The 25504-nt window shown below is 43.5% G+C and overlaps 1 protein-coding gene across 1 annotated transcript; it reads right to left on the bottom strand.

The window, feature by feature from the left end:
- Positions 1-1221: 1221 nt before the first annotated feature.
- On the bottom strand, positions 1222-20653 carry FAM83D (family with sequence similarity 83 member D). The gene is made up of 4 exons (XM_068261932.1): positions 20102-20653; positions 9783-9950; positions 9289-9413; positions 1222-7662 (listed from the first exon to the last, which is right to left on the bottom strand). Exons 1-4 carry the CDS (start codon positions 20549-20551, stop codon positions 6705-6707), a joined length of 1701 nt encoding a protein of 566 aa, XP_068118033.1. The 5' UTR covers positions 20552-20653; the 3' UTR covers positions 1222-6704.
- Positions 20654-25504: the final 4851 nt, after the last annotated feature.

The following is a 25504-nucleotide window of genomic DNA, read 5'->3' on the forward strand; positions in this document are numbered from 1 at the left end:
AGCACAAAGTTTAACCGTCCATGGGAATGAAGCCTAAGGGCCCTTTCACATGAGCAGTTGATCGACCGTGAAAAGCCTGTAGAACTCTCACAACTGCTTGCTGAACACACAGTTCAATTGCCCAGGTGAAAGGGCCATAACTGTAGCAACTCTCACCAATAAGTAATTAGAGTTGTAAACTGGTGGTAGTGGGGGGGGGGGGGGGGGGGGAGGCAGGGGAACGACAAAAGCCCCCCCCCCCCCCCCCCCAAAAAAAAAAAATAAAAAAAAAAATAAATAAACACGGTTGCAGAGAAGTTCAGCAATAAAGTTCAGACTGTAAGGGTGCCCAAACATCACTCAGATTTTCAGCATCAATAGCCAGCAGGTTCAATGATAATGAGTGAATCCAGCAGATACAGTAATGATGCTGCAACATGGCCACACAATTGTTTTAATCTGTTTCAAAGGTTCAATCAGACTTCTGGAAAATCTTGGTGATAACAGCTTGATCGGGTGTGCGGCAGTGACAGCTTTCGATTCCCCAGTGTCGGATAGACCCCCAGCCAGTGTCCCCTAAGTGTAATTGTCTCCCCCTGGGTCCGTGGTGAGTGTTGCAGGATCACCTGTAATGCTGGCAGAGGGTGGCACTAGGACAATTTGCAATAGATTTCAAGTTAAAATCTATTGGAAATCTGTCTGAAGTGTCTGGACAGGTAATAGACCCCCCTCTGCTCAGACAGGGATCTGATAGGCAATCTGGTGGCAGAGCGACAATTGTATGGCCAAATTAAAGGACAACTAAACCAAGAGGGAGATGGAGGCTACCATATTTATTTCCTTTTTAACAGTTGCCTGGCAGCCGAGCTGATCTATTTGGGTGCAGAAATGTCTGAATCACACCAGAAACAAGCATCTTGGAAGATGCAACAATGTCAGAAATGCCTGATCTGCTGCATGCTCGTTCAGGGGCTGTAGCTAAAAACATTACGAGTCAGAGGGTCAGCAGGACAGTCAGGCAAAATAAATATTACAGGCTCCATAGCCTTCTCACGTCAGTTGTCATTTATGGAAAATGTAATAGCAAAGAAATAAAGAAAGAAACAAAAAAAGGGTACAGTGTAAATTAGACATGTTTTTTCTACTTGATGCACAATCTCAGGAATTTTTGACAACTGCAGGATTTCTTTTCTTGCTTTGTGTTAGACAGTAAAAATGAACAAATCACCGACTTCCCCTTTTATTTACAGTAAAAACTTACAACATATAATAATATTACAAGTCACAGCAGTACGCTAATCAAAGTGCATGAAAACTATCATCTAACATTGACAATCACTCAGTCAGTAGAAAGGGAAGAGGCAAAAAACCCTCACCAATATTTGCATAGCAACAATACACCTATATTAATATTCACAGGGCAAGGCAAACAAGCGTATCCCTTTATACAGTGTATACAAGAGGCTCATATTCAAAGTAGTAACTCATGTAAAGTAACCCAGCCTAAATGGTGAAGTATGCACAGCCTTTTATGCTGCTGGTTGTAAGATTACATAGACCACCATAACATCACACTATTTATTACCTGCTTGAGTGGTACCATCTCATAGGAACAATGATAAACTACTAACAAACTTCACCTAGGAGAGAGAGTGTCCCCTTCTATTTACATAGTTGAATAAGTGGGGGAGAACACTATATGCTACAATAGAAATGACAACACTGACTGTAGTGGACTAAGAAGCTAAGCTATGCCAGCACATGCAATAACTGCCCTGCCTTTGTAGAGTGGCCTTATGTGGGCTTAACGTGAACCCAAGGTGAAAATAAATGGAGGAGATAAACAATTGTATTTATGCTCCTACTCCTAAAAATGACTTTTTAAATATCCTATGGTTTTATTATATATTTAAACATTTAAAACTAGATTGAATGTTTTTTGCCTCTGCTCAGTGGCAGCCTAATAAGTGCCCCAGAGTTAAAATGTGAACTATTGACTTTTTTCCATCTCCCTCTGCTCTATTCTGCCAGGCAAATGCTTATAAATGTAATTTGCTTATCAGTGATGTTTACTATATTCCTAACAAGACAGAAGCCGTCACTTCCATACCTAGAAATTAAGGCTTTCAGGCACCAAAATAAAACAAGTAAAATAGCCTGGTTAATAGGTTTTGTACCGTACATACACCTGTTTATCTCATGTCACCTCAGGTACACTAAATATTTTCTTTCATAATTGAACTTGGACTTAAAATTTACTGTAACATTCCTAATCTTATTTTTGTAAAATAATTATACAGATTATTTATCTGGGGCTCAATGCACAAAGCATTACTGCATGTGGTAAAGGCAGAAAAAAACTGTCCCCTATTGTAATTTGCCACCTCCAGGAGTCCTCGGAAGCACGTGTGTCCCTGAGTGCTACCAAAGATGGGCAGCTCTGTACTACTAATGTGCTGTATGGAGCCAGCGGTCTTCAAAAGGGTTTCTGAAGCTCTCCAAAGGTGTATTCAACGAGGTGGTTGAACAGCTGCAACGGAAGTGACAGCGCCGGAACGAGGATACCAAGAGGAATGTGTTTAACGAAAAAGTATTTTTGCTCCTCCCAGAAGAACCTTGAGCATCCTTTATAGTAACAATCAATGAGAGGACAAGGTTTCCACCTTAAAGTGATTTTGTTGCAGTTTGCATGTACAGTAACATCACAATAAAATTTGTCAAGTTTAATAAATAGGATAATAAATCTTGGATAAGTAACATTAAGTTATTAGGTCAAGAAGCACTGTCCATCCATCCTTAAAATTCTAATAAGCCATTAACTGTAAATCCTTTAATTCTGTAACACCCTTTCATACATACTTGTTTGTATTTCCCTTTTATTGCCCCCATCACTAGTGTCATGTTATCTCACTTTGTGTACAGCAATGCTGTCACAGTCTAACCTGCATTCTATACATCTCACAAATATTTAAGTGCGACACTACCTCTACATTATAAAAATAACCCGACCTTCCCAGTCATTACTTCCATAGAGCAGGACAGGCCCATACACAACCTGACTTCTTCAAACTTCCGTAGGAAGTATCTAAATTAAGTAGATTACACCTCCTTGGGTTTTTTCCTTTTCTATTTAATGGATTTGGGGACAAACAAAATCAATACCATATGCAGCAATACAGATGACACTTGGCAGAGGTCTAGTTTGAGGACTTCTCAGATAGACTTCAAGCTCCTCAACTCAGTCTTCAGAAACTCATCCATCCCCACGTCAGTTAAAGAGATACTTTGACTTGATCCATATCCAGCTATTATTATGACCTACAAAGTCTCTTCAGAACCAGCCCAAGCACATAGTATATTATGTGCAACTGTGATCGACCTAATCGAACTACAAGCCTGCCTAATATCAGTTGGTTTTCTTCAAATGTGAAGCCACACATGAAGTTAGTAGACACAAAAATCACCTCCAACACTTAACCATAGATCTAGTTATCCAAAAAAGGTCAACTTAAAAAAAAGCAGTAATTATTATATACCCAGCTCCTCCACAGACATTTTGCTTGCTGCTGAGCTGAAAGACTAAAGTCTCCATGATGCCAGTGTATGGATTTCACATCAACCCCTTTTCCACACCTTTCTGATTTGACAGTTGATGTCCATGTCATGTTCTGTAAATTCTAAAGCAAGCAGCAGAATCAGTGTAAGGGCCTGTTTCCACTACACGCAGATTCTGCATGCAGAAAACTGACTCCAATGAATGCCTATGGGCCTGTTTCCACTGAACGTGATTTTTCTGATGCAGATTTCCCATAAGCATTCATTGGAGTCAGTATTCTGCATGCAGAATCTGCGTGTAGTAGAAACAGGCCCTAAGCTTTGGAAAGAGGCTGGAGATTCATAAAACTAAAAAGGTGGCCATTAATGATACTTCAGATAATCGATTCCAATTTAATCCTATTATCGATCATTCAGGAACACTAACAGAAGTAAAGCTGTTATCCAACTCCATCATATTTATGGAATCAATCCAAAAACTGGTTAAAAATAAATGGTCTGAAGAATCGTATCCTTAATAGCCACCTTTAGATTGACAGTTAAGATAACTATTGCCAATTATTTTGGGAGTGAATTTAATGTCTGCAGAAGCAACTCCTGTACAATGGATCCATTTAATCAAAAGTGGCAAGCTACTGGCCACAGCAGAACTTGACTGGCCAATAGCTTTGTCCCCAGGTGTTGTGGGTAGTCTCCTTCTATCCTCCCCTCTCCACAGGAAATGCAGGTCACTGTAGTCAAGCAAGCATAAATGTGGCTCCACACTGGTGGCAAAAACGAACACAAACAACAACAACAAAAAACACAATTTCAGTCTGCAAAAGTCCTGTGCTTGTATGAGGCTCAGCTTTAGTAACAGAAGCAAGATTTATTAATTCTGCTGCCAATTCCCTTACTGGAATCACATACTGCAGTACATGTAAGCTAAGAGGGAAAGTACAGTGAGGAAAAGTAGCATTTGATCCTCCTTAGTTTGCCATGACACTAGGTTTTTGAGGGTTCTGTTCTTATTCTGTCTCACAGCTACATTAAACCTACCATTACTTTTATACTCTAGTCATTTCTTGCTCAGAGGGCAAACAAGTAAAATCAGATGGGGGATCAAAGCCTTCTTTCCCTCACTGTAGAGCAGGGGTCCCCATACTTTTTTGATCAAGGGCCGGGTCAACATACTTCAGACTGCTGGGGGGCCAGATAATACATAAATGATGTAGAAAAACATTACATTGAACCTAGGTATTGTAGACAGCGCCTATTTACATGTGCAGCCCTCATGTCTCCCATTTAACCAGAGCCGATATTATGCCACCAACACAGCATGTGCAGATAGTATGCCCCCCAACACGGCTTTCTGACTTCCATGTGGATGGGTGGTGCCAGCACTGCTATGCTATATGTGAGCCACCAATATTTCAAGATGCAGCGGGCCGCATCTATAAGTAATACGTTCTGTGAGTGGGGGCTAGTGAAAAAGCCTCAGGGGGCCGCATTCGGCTCAATGCTGTAGAGCAAAATCAAAAAGGTACTAATATTAGCTGGAAGTTTAACAAGCCTTTTGTAGTGAAGCAGCAAAAGCACCTGGAATAAAATGTGCAGCAGGTGTTAAGCTGTTGCCTCTAACGGATAAGCAGATGACTAAGATAATTTCAACAGCTAAATTCTGGGATGAAGTTTAGACACGTTTCCCATTCTGCCTGAGAGTATTCCGAGTATCTCATGTGTAAAATGGTCATAACTCCTACTTCTGCTATACACCAACCATCTACCGCTGCAGGCACTAGCTTCTACATACCTTTAAGGTTGTGTATGCTCCAATTTCCCCCTTAAGGAAAATTCCACATTTCTTGAGAAAAACCCAATAGTTTCAGTTTAGCATAAGCAATTTTGTGAGGATTAATGGTGAACATTTTCTGCTCGATTATTTATTTATTTTTTTTAGTGAGTATACACCACACTTTTCACAGCGCTTCTGCCAGAAAACGATAGGGGAGTGTCAAACTTTGCTTGCTAAATGAAACCTGCAGGAGTAGAGTACCCAATGTGGGTACTTCTACCAGCCCATTCAAGCACCACCCCTGCAGAAAAACCATAGACAAGCAGTTATCTGCGGCTCACACATGCTTGGTAACACAACTCCACTTGGATGTTTGCGCCGGAATGGCCTGGAGGATGGGGGAGGAGCTGGAGGACTCAGACTTCCCCCTCCTGAGGTAAGTATTTAAATGTGTGCATAGCAAACCTCACAGGTTTAACACATTAGTTCAGGCATCAAAGTAACAAAGCTTAACATACCAAGCAGCTACTTAAAGCGGACCTTAACTCAGAACTTCCTCTCTGCTCTAAAAAGATATAAAACAGCATAATAAAAAAAAAAATTAAAAAAATTGTTACAGCTGATACAAATACTGCAATAAATCTGCATTGTGTCTACTTCCTGCTTTCATGGAAGCAGACATATTAACATCCTGTGCTGTCAAATTAGCTGCTCTGCATGGCAGAAGAAAATACCAAGCTGGCACAGCTGAGAGATCAAATTACAGTGGTGATTAATCACAAATGAGGGGGAATTAGGCTGACCTCTCTAAATCGATACAGGGTGCATTTCTGTAGGTTTTCCTTCTGTTCTGTACAAGAGTTTAGATCCACTTTAAACATTTGTCCCTTGCTGCGGGAGTAACAACTGCTAAATTGTATTTGCAAATTTAGTTGCAATAGCGTTATCCCTCAGAACTGAGATTAAATGGAACCCTAGGCAAGGAAGTTTGGCTGCCCTTTTTGATCCTTTTGGTAAGCCGAGGTGAGAGATGGACCAGATAAGCTAGCCCAATTAACAACCACTAAGGTTGCAGGCACTTGCCTAGGTTGCCTCGAGGATGACCCTGCTCTGCCGCATAAAGATAAAAGCACCACTAATCTTCATAGAACTCTTAATATCAGTCATAACCCAATGCAATCTTAAGGCACAAGTTCAAACATATATAGTGTTATTTTATGAATATTAAGACAGACATTTTCAGTCAAAGATGTAAAGTGCATAGGTCTAGCAGATTTCTGGGAAGTAGTAAGGCCAGGTGACGATCTTCATGAGGTTGACAAACTGATAGTCCTCACAAAGTCTCTGGCTTCAGTAGACATGTACCATACTCCAGGACAGCAACTCGTGTCCTTTATTAAATATGAGGAGCAAAGCGAACCCCATCTCGGAGGTTTAGCAGACTAGAAGCATGCATTACACTCCTCTGCAATCCATACCCAGATGGTTCGCAGTTAAAGTACGTGTTGACAATACGGTTTCTCCTGGCAAGTATAGACACCATGTGATCCAGCTTGGAGCGAATGGTGGTGTAGTGGTATTGGCGCTCCTTGCTACTCTTGTTGAAGTCCTGCACGGTATAATCTAGGCGGCTCAAAGCATGACTTGTATTTGAGGAGCGTATGGAGGTATTCGATCCTGTGCTGGCGGTTGAAGCAGCTGAAGAGGAAGACGAGGAAGACGTGGAAGAAGAAGTGGATATACTGGTTGATGTAGAGGAATTCGAACTCGCTCGGCTTAATCTCGATGACGATTCTGGTATTTGAGCTGTCTGGGTACCTGCAGATCTTGCAAATACTACAGTTTGGGTAGATGCAATTCTGGTGAAAAGGGATGTTTGAGTGCCAGCAGTTGAAGTGAGAACGCTCGTTTGAGTGGCTGCATCTTTTGCAGTGGAAGTGCACTTGGTGTCACTTGGCTCAGTCTGCGTAGCCACAGTTGCTGTCTCCTTAAGGCCAGATATTATATCACAGTTCTGCAGCCAGTCATCTTCACAAGCTTTCACATTAATGACAGCGCCAAGCCCCTTCTCATATGGCACGCTGGCCTCTCCAGCCATCCTCTTGGGTGTGCTGGACATCTTTGCCTGCTCAAGCTGCAGAAGGTGTGCCAGTAATGGTTTCCCCGGAGCAACTGGCATACCAGATAACTGTTCTGGTGATAGAGCATTGTTCCTTACGCTCTGAAGAAGCTTATTACTTATAGGTTTAGACTGAGCATAGAGGATTCTAAACTGGAAATCAAACTTCTCTACTATTTGTCCATGTAATACTACCAGATTACTGGTGTTGAGCTTTCCATCCAGCCAGGTGAATCTGTGGAGACATGAAACACAAGGTTAGTTATAGGACAACCCTGAGGAGCGTTTTGGTGGAAGTTGAGAAAAGTTTAAGTGCCTTTGACACAGGAGACTAGGGATTGAATCTCAGCTCTTCCTGTTCAGTAAGCTAGCACCTATGCAGTGAGGAGACCTTGGGCCAGACTCCCGAATACTAGCTACTGAGCACACACTAGTGGCTGCAGCTCTGGTGCTTTGAGTTCACCAGAAGAAAAGCATGATATAAAAGGTTCTGCGTCTTGTAAAAAAAAAAAAAAAAAGTAAACCTGAGGACACAGATATACTGCATTTTAGTTTAGGCCTCCATGTATAAAAGTACTACATAGCTGCAGACCCCATAACCCCTTATGATACAGATCTTGAGCCCACAGAGCTTGTAAAGAGCATGACCAGGTTATGGGTTCCTGAGCAAATCAGGGACAAAACGACAATCCAGAGACATTGCAGATGTCAAAGCGGTGTGTGCCTCACGGCAAGGGGTGTGGCCAAGATTCACAACCAGGAGGCTCCTGTTTGAGAACCAATATTTTCACGTATCTTTAACATAAAAAGAGTATTGGAAGTACTACTCACCGACAAGATTTCCCCCCCCCTGTATTCAAACAATGCCCCACTCCATTTAGGAACTCATTGCATTCCACATATGGGAGGGGGGGGGCAGGAAGGGGATGACCTCCATCCCCCAATCTGCCTGTTAAGCTCCACCCCACATCAATTCCACAGTCCCAATGTCACCCCCTCCATAGACTTGATCTGAAAGGATAAGTGGCAGGTTGGCCAAGCTGCTGCCCACTGCCCAGCAACTTTGATAAAGCAGGCCCTGTACCTACAACTTTTTTTTGCTAACAGCACGAAGAACAAGAAGCCATGACAGGGCTCATACCTGCTGAGTTTTGTTGGTGAAAAGCCTTGCAATTTTCCAAACGCAAGTACAGTAAAGGCAGAATTCAAATCGTGGGAATGCATTCATACTGAACGCATTTGCAAGTTTCTAAAAAGGCAATCGTAGTTCTGCTGCATTTTGAGGCCAACATAGTGAAAATAGCAAAATGTTAAACGTGTTTTTTTGGTGTGAAAGAGCCCTCAGACATTTTACTGTCCTCAGTTGAAGATGGGAAGGAAAGTGATCTGCTGCGTATGGGAAGCCAGCTCTGGTATAATGACATCAGGGCTAATGCTGTGTGGTTGACTTTGGTCGATAATCCAGGAGAGTTGGAAAGTTTTAAGAGTGTGAGAGATATACTGGATAGAAGTGTACCCAATCACTAAGAATGTTGATTGCCTAACAATTTTCTAAAACCAGACTAAGAAAAAAAAGTGAACAAATGAGAAGTTATGACTGCTGTTGCAGGTGTGACTAACAATTGGAGCTGGATGTGCACATGACAAGAAATCAATAGATTTTTTTTTTTAAAGGCATGTTTTATACAGGTCTCCTTCTGCATATAAAACTCCATGGAGTATCAAGATAACTATAATATATACTGAGCTATCTTACAAAATAACCCTCCGTTTACTGTTGTAGTATGTTTGCACACAGCAAATATTAGCAGTTCTAGGTACACAATAGGATGATGAAGGCACACGTGCCCAGAGCACACACCTGTAACTTCCTGTAGCAACCTTTAGCCCGTCCACAAGCAGGAACTTCTCATGAGCCTTTCCTGTCACCTTGGCAGCAGATCTGGTGTAATAGTTGTTTCCAGTTAGTGTTCGGACCCGCATCATCTGTAAAGATGGATACTCATAAAGTACTACAACAACATGGTTCAAGACTACACTACAACTGTAATGAGTTATAAGATGTATTTCTATATTGATTACTACATCTCCCTACATTTTTATTAGATTAAAAGCTTCATATACATGCTAGAAGGTTCTGCCCCCCCCCTCCCCCGAGTCATGCTTAGAGCTGTCAAAGTATTGCAATGCCTCATGGGACTTGTAGTTCCACCACAGCTAGAGTGCCAAGGTTAGCAATCACTGGCCTATTTTCAAGCTGCTTAAAAAAATTGCAATAAAAATGATCCCAATTCTGTCAATATGACTGGCCCATTTCCAGTCTACTTCACTTGCATCACTTCAGTGTGGACCTACCGGTTCTGTTTCAATGGAAATTCCGAGATTGTGGCACATGAGGAGAAAGTGTACCAGCTGGGAGTCATCCACCAATATGTACGCTGGAACTCTGCGCTTCCTACAGGCCTCGTGGATGTCACGGAATATGTCATTGTCTGTAAAGGAATCCATCACGACTGCAATCACCTGGGCAAGAGAAAGACACCAGTCAGCGGACATAAGCTCAGGCCCTTCTCTACAACTACAGTATAGTGCTCTGTACAAACTACTTTGGTTCTTTAGGGACCAATAATTATATAATACATCTATGTACAGGTAGTCCCCGGTTAACAAACGAGATAGGGACTGTAGGTTTGTTCTTAACCTGAATCTGTTCTTAATTGGAACATTGTGCCATCTCTGTCGCCTGTATCTCCACTGCCCCCCTCTGCACATGCTTATACAAGTTTAAAAGCCATTTTTTCTATTAAAAAATAAATACTCAAAAACTACAAGTCCAATTTGAATTTTTTTATTTGTTCCCATGGAAACACAGAATCCATGCCGTTCGTATCGTCGGGTCGTTCGGAAGTCGAGGACTACATGTCCTTATAAAAATTTTGTCATTACAATATTGCTTCCTATTGAGCTGCTTTTAGTTTCAAATGCTTTTATTAGACACAAAGTGTCAATTTTATAAAAAAAATAAAATATATATATACAAACAAACAAACAAACAAGACTGTGGACTGGAAATACAGAGTATTGCTAAGCAGACAATATCAGCAGCCCCCTTAAAACGTCACAAAATTTACAGTAAATTCTAGGATCTAAAATTCTAAGCATTCCAGTCAGTAAATCAAGCTGAGAAATATGAATTTAATGCAGCTTTCTACCACATTAAAAAGCTGTTTTCAAGTCACTTCTTGCCTGCTTGATGTACATTATTTTATAATCTAGGAATGTAAGAAATGCTGTCCATTCAGCACCACACACTGGCTGTTTAGGGGGAGCTGCTATTGCTGCCCGAGGGGGAAGTAGTCATCATTCAAGCTACATTTTAAAAGGGGACAGGTGAGCAGGAACAACATGCATGATCCCCCCACGAGGTAATGAGTCAATACACAATCTTGTCAGCTGGATGCCATCTGCTCATAGATTCTACAAGTCCAAACACAGAAGGACTTTCACTCTAGGAATTATTTTGATTGGTGAATTCCCAGCTGAATCAGCACATCTAAGGACAACAGCTCATCTTCATGTAATATTTGCAATATAGATCAGGCATATCCAAAGTCCAGCCTGAGGGTCACTGACCCTTTTCTGATGGCCCCCAAATCTTTCTACAGTTAATTCCATGCGGCCCGCAGGCCGTAGCTGCAGTGCCGCACTGCCTCACCCTATGCTCACCTGTAAGGTTATCAGCCACTACAGTCTAATTTTCTACTACTACCGGTATGTATACTGTAGCTGCCTGAATACTACAGTTATATTGTACTTTATGAACTGTATCTAGAGCCTATTTTTTGTCTAGGACATATTCCCAGCATCCTCAAAAAAAAAAAAAAAAAAAATCATACAAGGGCTCATGTTCTAGGTAGGTTTATTTTCTGGGTAGAAAGCTATTGAGTTACAGATGTCTACCACCTACTTTCAGTAGACTGTTTCTACGGTAATTGGGGGGGGGGGGGGAGAGAATCTTGGAAAATGTATTCTGATATTTTTTGTACTTCCGTTAAGGTCTCATGTTCACACCTAACTGACACACACACACACAGAATCCAAAGGGCAGGACACACACACACACACACACGGCAGTTTTATCAAGCAGATTTGTCCCAACAAACAGGTATTCAGTCTGCCACATTGCTTCTATCGACTATTTATATTCACTTAAAATATTTGCCTTGATTAATTTCGGGTTGAGAGTTGTTAAAACCATGGCCACTGCCCTGCATTTGATAGACTGACTCAAAGTTGACAGATCGAAGATTGCAGAGCCAATGTTCCTGAGTGATTTCTAACAGCTGCTTACACTGCATGGTTATATCTGCCTCCCCCACTGAAGATGGTTTTATACTAAAAGGGGAACAGCAGGGTCAAATAGTCAGACAGTACTGTCAAATTTACAGAAGCTCTCTAAGGAACTATTTTACTCTTGAAATAAGCTTCAGCTGTGCTAACACACGCGTATAACTACGTCCTCGGCAATCCATCAGTATAAATCACTTTTGATGGCAGATCGGGCGGATCATTCAGGAACAGCCTTATCAGTCCGCCGACAGTGCGTACACACGCACTACAGTCTGCTGAAAGTCCGCCCAGCGGGAGGGTCCGACGGACCCGTCGTTTGCTTCTGTAGTGCGTGTGTACGCAGCTTTATGTAGGCACTTCAAAATTCAAAGAGAAGTTCCTGCAGAATGGATCTACTCATATGTCCTCCCTTTTTATAGAGCAGAACACTGATTAGCTTCAGTTCAGCAATCATTACAAAACTGCTACATGGAACGTTCAGTATTCTCTGCAGAGCTGTGGAAAAATTGCAGCAGCATTACATAAAATGTATAAATATTCATAAGGCACAAAAGCCCTTATCAGAAACAAACATGAGAACTTTAAAACAAGCAAAGCCCAGAGATAAAACTTGGCAGACTCTCCACTCCCCGATGAGCGCAGAACTTGTGCAGACCTCTCCCAACACACAGGCTGAGAATAATCACAATGACCTCTCGCTGTGACTGATGCAGAGGCCCAAGGCTAGAGCAGGAATATAAGCGAACATCAGGGAGAGGGTTTGCTGGGGCTGTATTGTTGACTGATTTATGATAGCTACGCCAAGCCATCTTCAAAGCAAGTACCTTGCACTGTAACAAAAACAACAAGACAAAGCACAAACAGGATATTAACCGCCAACAACACAGCTTAGCATAAACGTCTTCATAAATCATATTTATATAGGCATCAGATTAGCGATCAGATTATTAGTTTCCATATTAATATATAACTTATTTTTTAATAGAGGGGTTGTCTATGGCTTTATTTGGGTTGATGAAGTTAGCCTGACCTGGGAAAGTACTGCTCTTTTTAGTGGAGCCCCGCTAAGACGAGACTGTGTAGCTTTTTCACTATAGCCAATAGCTTATTGGCTCAAATCTTGTAATTGTAACTTGCAAGCCACTGGTGGCTGATGAAGGGTTCTGCCTGGCAAAGCAGTAATTGATTCAGTTTACCCACAGAAAGGAGCAGTTGCACCAAAGTAATATCCTGGACTGTTTCAACCAAATGGACAGCTACCACTCATTTATCTGGTTATGTAGTGGGGGGGGGGGGGGGGGTGTTAAAGGCCCATATGCATGCTCAATCAACGTCACCCTACAGGGATCAGGACTCAATCCCTCAGGTTACACTGCAGGGCCAGGGGTTTTGCAGATGCATCAGGAGTGACATCACACAGAAGGCGGCAAAAGTAGGGAGACAAGTGCTCTGTCAGGACGGATCAGACGGCTGTCGTACATATGCTGGATTCTCAGCAGAGGCAGTTATTGGCCACCTCGGCTGAGTTACATCTGGCGTGTGTATGGCGTTTTAGCCACGTATGAGGACTGTCGCTCGCCTAGCTGGGATCAGGACTAGAATCCCTCAGGGTATAGTTTGAGGCAGAGTCCGTACAGACGTGTAGCTAGGCTGCAGGCTAGTGACATTCTGTTGCTATGGAGTTGGGAGAAAGGTCAATCATGCAACAAACAATGGAATGGCATGGAGCAGGTGGGCGAGTAGGAGACCAATGACCTTGTCTGAGACAGTCTGCCAGACAGGTCACTCACCAACACAGTGGGTGTCACTGTACACACACGAACATCTCGGCAGATGCACCCTGAGAATCTTGCAGGTGTACAAGGCTTTAGTGTTCAGAACAAACAAAGAATGGATTCAGGTGGCACTTCTCTAGCATGGACATGAGGCTTTGGGCCAAGAAACACAGAAGGTTGGGGCAAACCACATGCAGACAGGTTTTTCTGTCCGAAATGATTGTTCACAATAGTCATGGCTGAATGATGGAAGGCAGTGATAGTTCATACACATTTGACGCATCCAAGCATCATGTCTTATCCTATGGAAAGTATGGTGAAGCATCAGGCTCAAATAATCCATTGGTCAAAACCATTCAGTCCAATCTACTACTCATCACTTTAAATTGTCCATGAGTTGCTAATAATTCCAGCTTACATGCAAATTTCCAGTGAATTGTGTGCAGCATGAAACTGGGCCATTCGAATGCACTTCCTGTTGACTCATTGGTCAAATGTCCATGCAGTCCAGAATTATTTGCACCTCAGTTGCCATCTTTACTTTAGAAGATTGATGGTATGAACAATAGTTTAGGCAATCAAGAGTTTAGGGTCTTTAAAGCCGATGAAAACTAGATGAAACTCAGACAAAGAGGGTTTTCCCATCTCAGCCCAGAATCAATCATATGCATGTGTCCTGAGGTCATACGCCAGATCTTTAAAGTGGACCTGAACTCTTGCACAGGACAGAAGGAAAACAGACATGCACCCTGAATGCATTTAGAGAGTTTAGCTTCATTTCCCCTCATCTGTGACTAGGCACACGTTGTAAATTGATCTCATCTGTGCGTCAGCTGGCTGCCACAGCAGAGAGCTAATTGGTAAACACAGGATGTTAACCCGATGTCTGCTTATATGAAAGCAGGAAGTAGACCATGTAGATTTATTACAGGATTTGGATCAGCTGTAACAAAGATTTTTTTTTCTTTAAAAAGGTTATTATGCTGTGCAGTTAAGTTGTGAGTTCAGGTCATACAGGAACAACTTGTGTCACCTATTTAAGGTCAGATGGGGCAAATAACTACAAGTCACAGAAAAAGGGGATTCGAGAGACAGTTATAGATATAGAGGGAAGACTGTCCATGCACTTAGGGCTGGTTCACACTTGCTTTAAAAAAACGTATCCGTAGCTACGTTTTTTGTCCCGGACAAAAAAAACTGAGCCACGGATACAAATGTTAAAAATAGGAACAGTACACACTCAAGTTAAAAACGTATCCGCGTGCGATCCGTGGAATAAGTTTTTAAACCCGGAACGCAGAGTCCGGACTTGCAGCATTTTTCACGGACCCGTATACACGTACGGGTAGTGAAAAATCAATGGAGAAACGGGCCTCCCTCTTCACTGACATTTTGGGACACTGGAAACGGATCAGTGTGAAGGATGGGGCCGCCATGCTGGAGGGGGTAGCACATGCCACATAATGTAATAAATTGTACCCAAGGAAGTTCGGCCGGGCACTTCCGCCCACACCGCTCGAGTCAATTCCTGCAATGCCGCCCACTGACAGAGGGCAGCATTGCAGGAAGTGACTCGAGCGGTGTGGGCGGAAGTGCCCGGCTCGCCGAACTTCCTTGGGTACAATTTATTACATTATGGGTGAGCTGGAGGGGGAGCGGGGTCGGGGGGCACCCAGGTGAGCAGGGGGGGGGGGGGTGCGACCTCCCCTGGCCGCCGCTTTCCCCGCAGCCTCCCATTGTGGCTACTACCCCCTCTAGCAAAACAAAACAAAACACGCAAACAAATCCAGAACATGTGCTGCAAAAAAGGCAGCACGGATCAGTTTGCGTTCCGGTTTTTGAAAATCGGAGCCCGGACCGCGAATGCGTCCCGCACCCGGAGCTAGTCATTTGCAGACTGCTCACAAAATGTAATTAGACATCAGATTTTGGGTGTGTAGTATAGTGGTGATAGGAAGAGATTACAGAATTATCTTATTCTATAAAAGGGATGTTAGATTACAGACTGTTGACTCTTACTTCATTTAATCTCTATCAATAAAAGCATAAGTATTGCTAGGCTACAGCTAGGAGTGTGGATTGAGCGGGGTGATTGACCTACACAGGTCATAAATCTCACCTTCCTTGACAGGTCTAGACAACATATAGGAGGTGCAGGTATTATACACGCAATTAACAGACTTTGCTCTATAGCTACCATTATCAGTACAACATCCGGAAAGCGAAAACATTATCAGACGTTAGTCAAACAATCATGACTTTCCCAACAGCTTCTGAAAGTGGTCAAACTCCAAAGTTGGTTTCTTCTATAGAACCACAGCAATGCTGATCCTCTGACTTACAAGTACACAGATCAGGTGTTTTTAAAATGTGTGCAGTCAAAACTCAAAAGTATTAGAGGATCTAATCCAGTACACAGTATGCATAGAAATCCTGAGCCCACTTAATGCAGAGATGAACTCCACCAATGATTGGTGTCCCACAGAATGGGAAATATGGCGTAGAGAAGTTTAAATAACCACTAGGGTTGCCACGGTATACCACGGTTTTAATGTGCATGGTAATCACACCATGCACATTTTCAAAATACCGGTTTTCCGCTTCCCCCCGCCTCTCCGTCCCCCTCTATTACAGATGCAAGCCGCGGCGGCTTGCAGACAGTCTGAGCAGGCGCCAGATGGTGACGCACGTCCTAAGAAGATGCGGCTGGAGTGCATACGCAGAGCACTCCTGGCCGTGGCTGGAGCGCAAACGTAGTGGCGTGTGATGTCATCAGGGACGCTGGTTCCCGGCGGGTCAGACCAAGAAGAAGCATGGGCACTGCTGCCATGTTAACAATAACGGACGCGGAGGGGGACAGAGAGAAGTATAAGGGAAAAGCAGAGGCAGGGATGCCAATATATGCTGTGGATTAAGAGGCAGAAAGCAAGCACCATCGCCATGTCATAAGGTTAGTATATCCAGCACCCACTCATCTCATTCCACACGCCCAGTCACTCCAGCGGCCTCTAAATTCCCCCACTGAGGACAGGACAGTGACACAATTAAACTGAGGGCCTGCATGCCTGAGGCACAGCTGAGGGGGCCACACCACTGCACCAGCAATTTTAAAGTGCACCACCTGAACTCCCACCACACGCCCAGTCACTCCAGCTACCTCCAAGTTACCCCACTGAGGAGTCTGTCACAGTTACACTGAGGGCCTGTCTGTTTGAGGCACAGCTGAGGGGGCCACACCACTGCACCAGCAATTTTAAAGTGGACCACCTGAACTCTTGCACAGGACAGATTGAAGGAAACCAGAGAACTTCACCCTACCTGTATGTATAGAGAGAGTTTATCCTATCTAATATTCTCCCTCACACAGCTGGCACAGCAGCACATGTTGAAATAGGATCTCCCTGTGTCACCACCTGTGACCTGACTAAGGCCTCGTTCACATCTAGCTAGCGCACGATAGCATACGATAGAACGCCATCTGCGCCACTGCCCTGATGATCCCATCTATTGACAGTGATGGGATCAGCTCTGCGCTTCCGGGCAAAATGCAGGCAGCAGTACGCAAGCGCTTCCTAGCGCTGTTCAGTAGATGTGAACGGTAAAAGGGCTGTCTATGCCCTTCTGCCGTTCCTGCGTTTCAGCACATCATATGTGTTTCCAAATGTGAACGGAAGCACATATGATGTGAACGTGGGCTAAGTGAGGACAGAATAAAAAAAACAGAAGTGCTCCCTGCTGCCCTGCAAGTATTTAGAGGCAATGGCTAGCATTCATAAAACAGCTGTCGGTAAGGAGAATCAATGCGGGAAAACACCGCTGCCGGTATTTTAGACTTCTGGGTGGTCATTCATAAAAAAAGTGTTCAGGTGCGATAGAACTGCGGAGATTACCCGAACTAGGCTGGCGGTAGGCAGGCGGTAGGCTTGCGGAGACACAGGAAGCTGCCGAGTGGATACATTTCTCCGTGTTCTGCTCTACTGCAGCAGCCTGGGAGGTCTGTGTCTCCATTAACTTTACATTGTTATCGCCACATCAGAGGGAGCGGTATTTCCCATCCTCTTACCGCTTGCGGTAATCTTTATGAATTACCATTTTGTTACATTTTTTACGAAAATCACCGCACAAGGCGGTGATTTATCGCTCTGCTCGGTAGTGTCAGCTTTTCATGCGGAAAGAGGCTTTATGAATGCCGAACTTGCTAAGTGTTTGGTAAAGTCAGCTGTTTTAAGAATTTCCACATGCGGAAATGCTTTATGAATGATAGCCATTGTCTGTCTAATGCCCTCTCTGTGACTGAGCAGCACAACAGCAAACTTTGCAATTTTATTGCTCCCATGTCAGCTGGCTGCCACCGCAGACGCAGCTAGCTCATTAAATTGCAGGAGCAGGGTGAGCCTTTTTACAGTTTTACCCGGTGCCCCAAATCTCCCGGCGGCTTGATAATATGTATGCAGAGGGAGTGAAACACCCCGGCGGGACATAATTTAGGGCGGGACCACATAATTGTATAATACCGTCATACCGTGGCATTTCATACTGTTGCAACCCTAATAACCATACACAATCATGTATATGAAAGAAATGAATGTGCGGATGGGCACTAGAATGAATGTTCAGACACCAGGGCGATATACCTTGGATGCATTGGCATAGCTAAACTTTCATGAGGCCATAAAATGTAGGCATTCTTGAGCAATGCCACCTGTCCCTACCCTATGGATATGTTAATTGGGCAATTTAAATTCTCATGCGATCTACACTGCATATAGTCCATGGGCAAATCATAGCGTGGAGGAACACAACAAAGTTAATGGTGAACAAAAGTACCACCACCTGGGCCCCATCTGCTCCAGGACCCCATAGCAGCTGCTATGGCTATTGTTACGCCCTTGCTTGGATGGAAATATATAACCAACCAAGAATCTACCCCAGTTCTGATAACTTGATGTCATCTATAGATAACGGTTATCCAAACTCATTCTATTATTTCCCAAAAAGGAAGGTTGTCAGTTGGCATAAGCAGCAATCACCCATCTAGAGCTTCCCATACTGCAAAGATAGTCTGGTATTTAGGCATCATTTGCTTTTAGACCATATGGGTCATGATCTCGTGAACATGAATACTTAGCCAAGCATTCATATATAGAACTTGAGAGATAAATGATTAGAAGTACCGGTAAATAACTAACTACTTTTTCTGGTTTGGTTTTCAGCACTGGTAGAGTGCCATTATAAGCCCCTCATCACAGTCAGCAATGTGCTAGAAAAACAAAACCCCAAGACAGAAACTTATATCACAACAGATAAAATTACTAGAGTCAGCCAACACCTGTTTAGACAAAAAATAAATAAATAAATAAAACACTGTACCTAGTGATGTTATTTTAACAATGTTCAGGTAAGTGGCAACAAAGCAATGACTGGGTAAAGTCCATTCGACAGTAGATTGAGTTCTATAGATATGTGGTGCTACCCTGACTAATTAGATGAACTTTAATATAAAACAATCAGGTTTTCAAATACGCATAGCTCATCACCCACAGCTATAAGCATGCGCAGAGCAGTCAGTCGAGATGGCAATTTTGAATACGGTAACTGAAGTATCAGATTTACAGAGTTTGCCTGATACAAACCATTCCAGCTAAACAAGTTTTTTTGTCTGAGACCAGTCAACACACACAAAACAGCCACATAGGGCCATACGGTACAAACTTCAGGTCGGTGGGCATCCACTCAGGTAGATTTAAAAGTCTCCAGAACTGACGCAGCCATATTCCATAGGTGTTCAGCACTTTGTAACTTTACTCCGATTAGTACATCTGATAGGCACAGAGGTTACCTTTGCTTGATACACTGGCTCAGAAGACCACTAGCAATGACTTTGTGGAGCACATCCTTACACTAGGATTTTACCCGAGGCAGTCAAACACTCATATGAAACACACAGTCGACATACAAAGCTTCAGCACTATCTGGGCTGTTACAGACCAGAGACAGTGCTTCGATAGTGTCAAACCTGGAAATCGCCCAGCGCCTCAAACTCCATATGGGCCCCACAAGTCAGGGACTGCAGAGGACGACTGTCAGTACAGTGCGATAATGTAAAGGGGCCCCACATTCATTTTTGCCCAGGACCCCAAAACCACCCTGAGGTAGAATTGACATGGAGGTTTTGACACCAAGCACTAAGGGTTAGCTAAATTAGCTTAATAACCACACTAACGGTACAAATTTACTCATCAACGCAATCTTTACAATCAAAAGTAATCAGAAGGTAATTTTTGATTGTTCCCATAAATGAACAACTAGGCACTCTGTTCTGATTCGATTGTAAAATCCAACATTTGGATCAATTACATTTTCTCTTCCAATCAACCATAGAATTGCTTTATAGCAATTTTTGCCACACACTGTGCTGTTTTCCTTATAACCTCGTAAAAATTGTAACAAATGATCGCATGTGATGAATGGTACTGGTAGTGGGCACCTTTGACATGCCACTGTCACTGAACTTAGCATCCCCCAGCCCTGGTTCCCCAGAACACCCACCTCCCGAGCGCCTTTGATCAGAGCCCGGGCTGCCTCCTTGCAGCTGTAGATGGTCTCCCCAAAGTTGGGCTGGAAGTGCACCTCCACTCTGGTGGCCCCCCGGTACGATCCAGCGCTGAAGGCCGGCCAGCCGAGCTCCAGGAGCGGGGGTTCCACATCCGAGATCTCGGGGAAGTAAGTGACCGAGGAGCACTCCACCGAGGCGGATGCGTTGGCCTCGTCCTCCCCGCACTGCAGGATAGAGGCTGAGCCCAGGAGCTCCTTGATCTCCGGCTCAGAGAGGAAGCCGGGGATCCGTTCTCTCTGCAGGAACAGGCGCATCGCCTCCGGCCCACCGGACAGCAGCTCCTCCAGCGCCAGCCGCTGCCCCTCGCTGTACAGATCCGGGGGAGCCGGGGGCCAGCGGCAGCCCATGGGGACGTCATCCAGACACTGCGACAAATTCGCCATTATTGACAAGTGGATAGAACGTCCCAGTAACTAAAACCTGCAGTCGCCGTGCCCTGTCTACTTATAGGACATTTAAATCTAAACAAGCCCGGGGTGGCCGCTCATTGGTTTAGTGAACACACCCCCGCCCGCTGATAGGACAAAAGTTCTCCCTCACAAGAAAGAAGTGCCTTCTTGGCACGCCCATTGTGACAGAACTCTGAAGTTGGAGAAGTGCTGGAAGACACGCCCACATCCAGTGCCTGGGTGGCAAAAGTCTGCGGAGTAGCTCGTTCATCCCTTTCAAATGGCCAGTCCCTGCTATTTGTGTGAAAAGCGAACAGAATAAATGTCAGTTTATGTAGCCTTTATGTAAATAATTGCTTTATACATAATGCAAAGTATATGGGTTTTTTTCGTTTGTTTGTTTCACTTCAGGCTTGCTTTAAGGCTGCCACACATGTCACAATTTTTTTTACCTTAAAGGCACAGACTAACCAGCAAGCTCATGGTGACCCAGAACTCATTGGGGTGTGTAAGGGAAGCTGACACATCATTGCATTCCAGCGGTTCTGGAGGTGTGTTTAGCTTCTAAGGGTACAACAATGGTTAATTTGCATATATTCAGCAGTGGTGCCTGGGAGACATCTCGAGCTCACTCCAACCTGAATTATCGCAAATTCTTTCTGTTTTAGGAAAGCAAACTTTTGTTTTTTTTACCTTAAAGAAAACCTATACTGAAAATTAAAAGTCAAAATAAGCATACACAAGTCATACTTACCTTCCATGTAGTCTACTCCTCAGTGTCTTTCTCCTGTCCCACATCCTATTTGTTCACTGTGATCAAGGGAATTTTCCGTCCTCCATTTTGAAAATGGCCATTACCCATAACAGCTTTCTGGTCAGCACACAGTTAAACTGTAACATCGCCCACTTGAGCAAATAGGGAAACATGGACATTACCTGGTACATCAGTTTTCCTCTCAGCTATAACTGACAGCAACTGATATTTTACTGACAGCAACTGATATATTTCAGATCTGACAAAATATTGTCAGAACTGGAAGGGATTATTGTCAGAACAAAATGGTGAGCTGAGAGGAACTGATGGCAAGGTAACTATGTAATGTTCATTTGAAGTCACCTCATGTAATGACCCCCCTCCCCGCCGCTAGGCCCAATACCCCCGTCCTGCCCGCTACCCCTCTGGCTTGGTGGCCGCCCCCCCCCCCCCCCCCCGCACCCACGGACGGGCGGGTGCCGCCCCTAGACGGCATTTTTTTTTATAAATTTGCCTCAGGCGGCAAAAAGTCTAGGGCCGGCCCTGACAAAAAGGCTGGGATTATGAAAGAGTGTGTGTATCCTGAGCTGCTTGGTAAGAGCTGGCCACACTAGACACAGTTGCAGAACGGACACTGCAGTCCGGATCAGGGGAAGTACCCACCGTACTGCAAACTGATGAAAGTGCATCAGTTTTGCATCAGTTTCCGTTCAGGTTTTTCCCTGACAGAAAACGTCTCCATCATTAGGAAGGAGTGGGAGGATTGTTTTGGGCCAATCATAAAGCTCAGGCTATCCGTTTTAACATCCGTTTTTTGCCTGTGGAGCTGGAGATGGGTTTTCTCATTGCTTTCACTACCCCTGCGTGTATCCGTGGTCCTGATCCGTTGCGTGAAAATGCAGCAGATCCGGACCTTCCGTTCAGGTTTTGAAAACGGATCCCCGCAAACGCAGACGGATCCGTTTTTTACTTGGGTGAGGCTGGCTGCTATTATCAACATTAGTATCCGGGACTCCGTTTTTCATCCGGTTTGAGAAACGCAGCCACGGATACGTTTCCAGACCTAGTGTGGACTAGCTCTTACTCTATGTATATAATGAAAAGAGTATGTCATGGCATGCAGGGCTTGATTCACTAAACCGTGATGACTGATATCAGTCGCGCAAGCGTTTTGCACGTGTTATAACGCGCGTAACGGTTTTCACACGCAAAAACCGCTACGCGCGTTATAATGCGGACAAAAAGCTAGCGTGACCGTGATATCAGTTATAACGGTTTAGTGAATCAAGCTAGTAGTGTGAAAATTATATATATATATATATATATATATATATATATATATATATATATATATATATAGGTATATATATATAGGTATATATAGAATTGGTTTTCTTTTTAGTAGAATTGTCATAATATGTAACTTTGTGGTACTTGGTGTATTTATGTAATTAACCACTTCGGTACCAGCAGCCTCTGCCCCCTTAAGGACCAGAGGCTGCTGTTACGCTAAAACGCAGCATCCCGACGAATCGCCGCAATAATCCATCGCTTCCGCCGGTCACGTCGCTCTGTCCCCGCCGCAGGCTGCTCTCTCTGCCATCTCTATGACGGCAGGGCGCTGTGCGCCGATCAGGAGCCGCTTTCATTGGCTCCTTACCCTGTCACTCAATGAAAACGGCTCCTGCTCACAGTGCTCTGCCGTCATAGAGGCGGCAGGGCAGTACATTGCGGCGGGTAGAAAGCGGCGAGAGCGGCGAGAACGGGCTGGGACGCGCGGTGAATGGGACGTAGAGCTTATGTCCAGTCAGAACCGCAGCGCCACCCGCCCGACGTAGATTTAAACTGCGTCGGTCCGCATTCGGTTAAAGAGAACCCGGGGTGGGTTTTAAGAATGCTATTAGGACACAGAGGCTGGTTCTGCATACTATAATCAGCCTCTGTGTCTGTACTGTGCCCCCCCCCCCCCCTACACTCTGCTGTCCCCCAGAAAAAAATCTCCCCATACTAGCGACATGCATCTTGTTGCCAGCAGGCTGTTTGGCTGTTTACCTTTGTGCTGCCATTCAACGCCACTCGCCTGCCTCCTCTATATCGCCGCTCCCCGCCTGCGTCCCTTCCTCCCCCGCCTCCGTAAGCTGATTGGAAAGAAGGGACGCAGGCGGGGAGCGGCGATATAGAGGAGGCGGGGGAGCAGCGGTGACTGGCAGCACAGAGGTAAACAGCCTGTTAGAGACAAGGTGCATGTCGCTAGCACGGCGAGTTTTTTTCTGGGGGACAGCAGACAGAGCGCGGGGGGGGGGGGGGGGGGGCCTGGGGGGACACAGTACAGACACAGAGGCTGGTGATAGTATGCAGAACCAGTCTCTGTATCCTAATAGCATTCTTAAAACCCACCTCGTGTTGTCTTTAATGACAACTGGACGTTTATACACGCCCAGTGTATTTGCGGAGAGTGCGCCATCAGTTTGTTACTAAATGAGGCACATATGGTATCATTTTAACCGAGACAAGTTGTAGCATACACACACATCACCTAAAAAATAGGTATGGACAAACCCAATCCAACATAAAAAAAAAAGTCATTTTCTAAAATGATCAAATTTGGGAAAGTTTTAGCAAACTACAAGAGACAAAATATGTAGTAACATTTTAGCAGTGTTAAGTAGTAGAATAGAGTTTAGAAAGTTTTAGGGTTGAGGCCCATGTCTTGTGTATTCTTTTTAGTCACACACTGAATCAAAGGCAATTGGATTTTTGCATATGCTGTACCAAAATAAAAGATTTGTAAAATGAAAACAAAGTGACAGAATATGAAATAAACAACATATATTGTTACCTTAGAAACTTTTTAAATATGTATGCCATGATGGTATATTACTATTATTTTTGCAAATATGGTCTTATAATCATCTATAGTGTACAATGAGAAAACAAAAACGAAAAACAGAAAAAAAAGACACCTTTATTTTCAAATACAATATTGTCACCACACATTGTGCTAAGAACATAATCTACAGTGGTTTGCAAAAGTATTCGGCCCCCTTGAAGTTTTCCACATTTTGTCATATTACTGGAATACTATTATTGGAATTTCACGTGAAAGACCAATACAAAGTGGTGTACACGCGAGAAGTGGAACGAAAATCATACATGATTCCAAACATTTAAAAATATATATATTTTTTAAATGTTTGGAACCATGTATCATTTTTGTTCCACTTCTCATGTGTACACCACTTTGTATTGGTCTTTCACGTGGAATTCCAATAAAATTGATTTATGTTTGTGGCAGTAATATGACAAAATGTGGAAAACTTCAAGGGGGCGGAATACTTTTGCAAACCACTGTACTGTAAATGTTGTTATAACCAGGATGAAGAAGCAAATAAAATTAGTGGGTTAGCACTGTTTATTGTAAAGCTATAATGGATGTAAATGGAGAAATAGCTCTTTCAAGCAAGCCCTCAAAACCCACCTCTTTATAATGGCCTACCCACCTCCTACCACACAGTAACTCTCTACTGAATATTTAACAGCCCTACCTAGTGTTTCCACCCCACCCTTTAGATTGTAAGCCTCTGGCATGGTCCTCCATTCCCTAATGTAATCTTCAGGATCATGTACTCCTGTCCTATGACAGCCTGTACTTGTATTACTGGGCCTACCTAACCAGCCCACATTGCATGATCATGTATTTTGTACAATTTGCATCTATAACTTTGTTCTAAGTTGTATAACCTTGTTATGTCTGTCATCCTTGTATCATTGTATATATTTACTGTCCAGCGCTGCGTAATATGTTGGCGCTTTATAAATACAATAAATAATAATAATAATATAAAATAGTGTGTTTTTCAGGGTTTTTTTCTCTACTTTTCCCTTTAAAATGCATTGAAAATAAGGTAATTGCTAAACAAAATTATCACACACTAAAAGCCTAATTTGTCCTGAAAAAAAAAAAATATAGATCATTTAGGTGTGATTAGTAAGTTATTGGGTAATAAATGGGAGCAGTGCTGATATGTGAAAATTCGGCCCTGAAGTGGTTAATAAATAGAAATCATTGAGTGTTTGTAGCACAGCAAGTATAATAAATGTAGTTGTAAGTGTCAATTTAGTGCTTAGTGATAATTGTAAACAACAAATGATGACGGCATGAGATACTGATAGAGATATTGATAGATGCACAG

The sequence above is a fragment of the Hyperolius riggenbachi genome, chromosome 12 (genome assembly GCF_040937935.1).
Source record: "Hyperolius riggenbachi isolate aHypRig1 chromosome 12, aHypRig1.pri, whole genome shotgun sequence".
NCBI lineage: Eukaryota > Metazoa > Chordata > Amphibia > Anura > Hyperoliidae > Hyperolius > Hyperolius riggenbachi.

Coding starts and splice junctions, on each gene's coding strand:
- FAM83D (XM_068261932.1), bottom strand. CDS start 20,551: ATGGCGAATTTGTCGCAGTGTCTGGATGACGTCCCCATGGGCTGCCGC. Junction 9,414..9,782: donor TTTCCATTGAAACAGAACCG/GTAGGTCCACAC, acceptor CCATCTTTACAG/ATGATGCGGGTCCGAACACT. Junction 7,663..9,288: donor GTTGCTACAGGAAGTTACAG/GTGTGTGCTCTG, acceptor ATGTCTCCACAG/ATTCACCTGGCTGGATGGAA.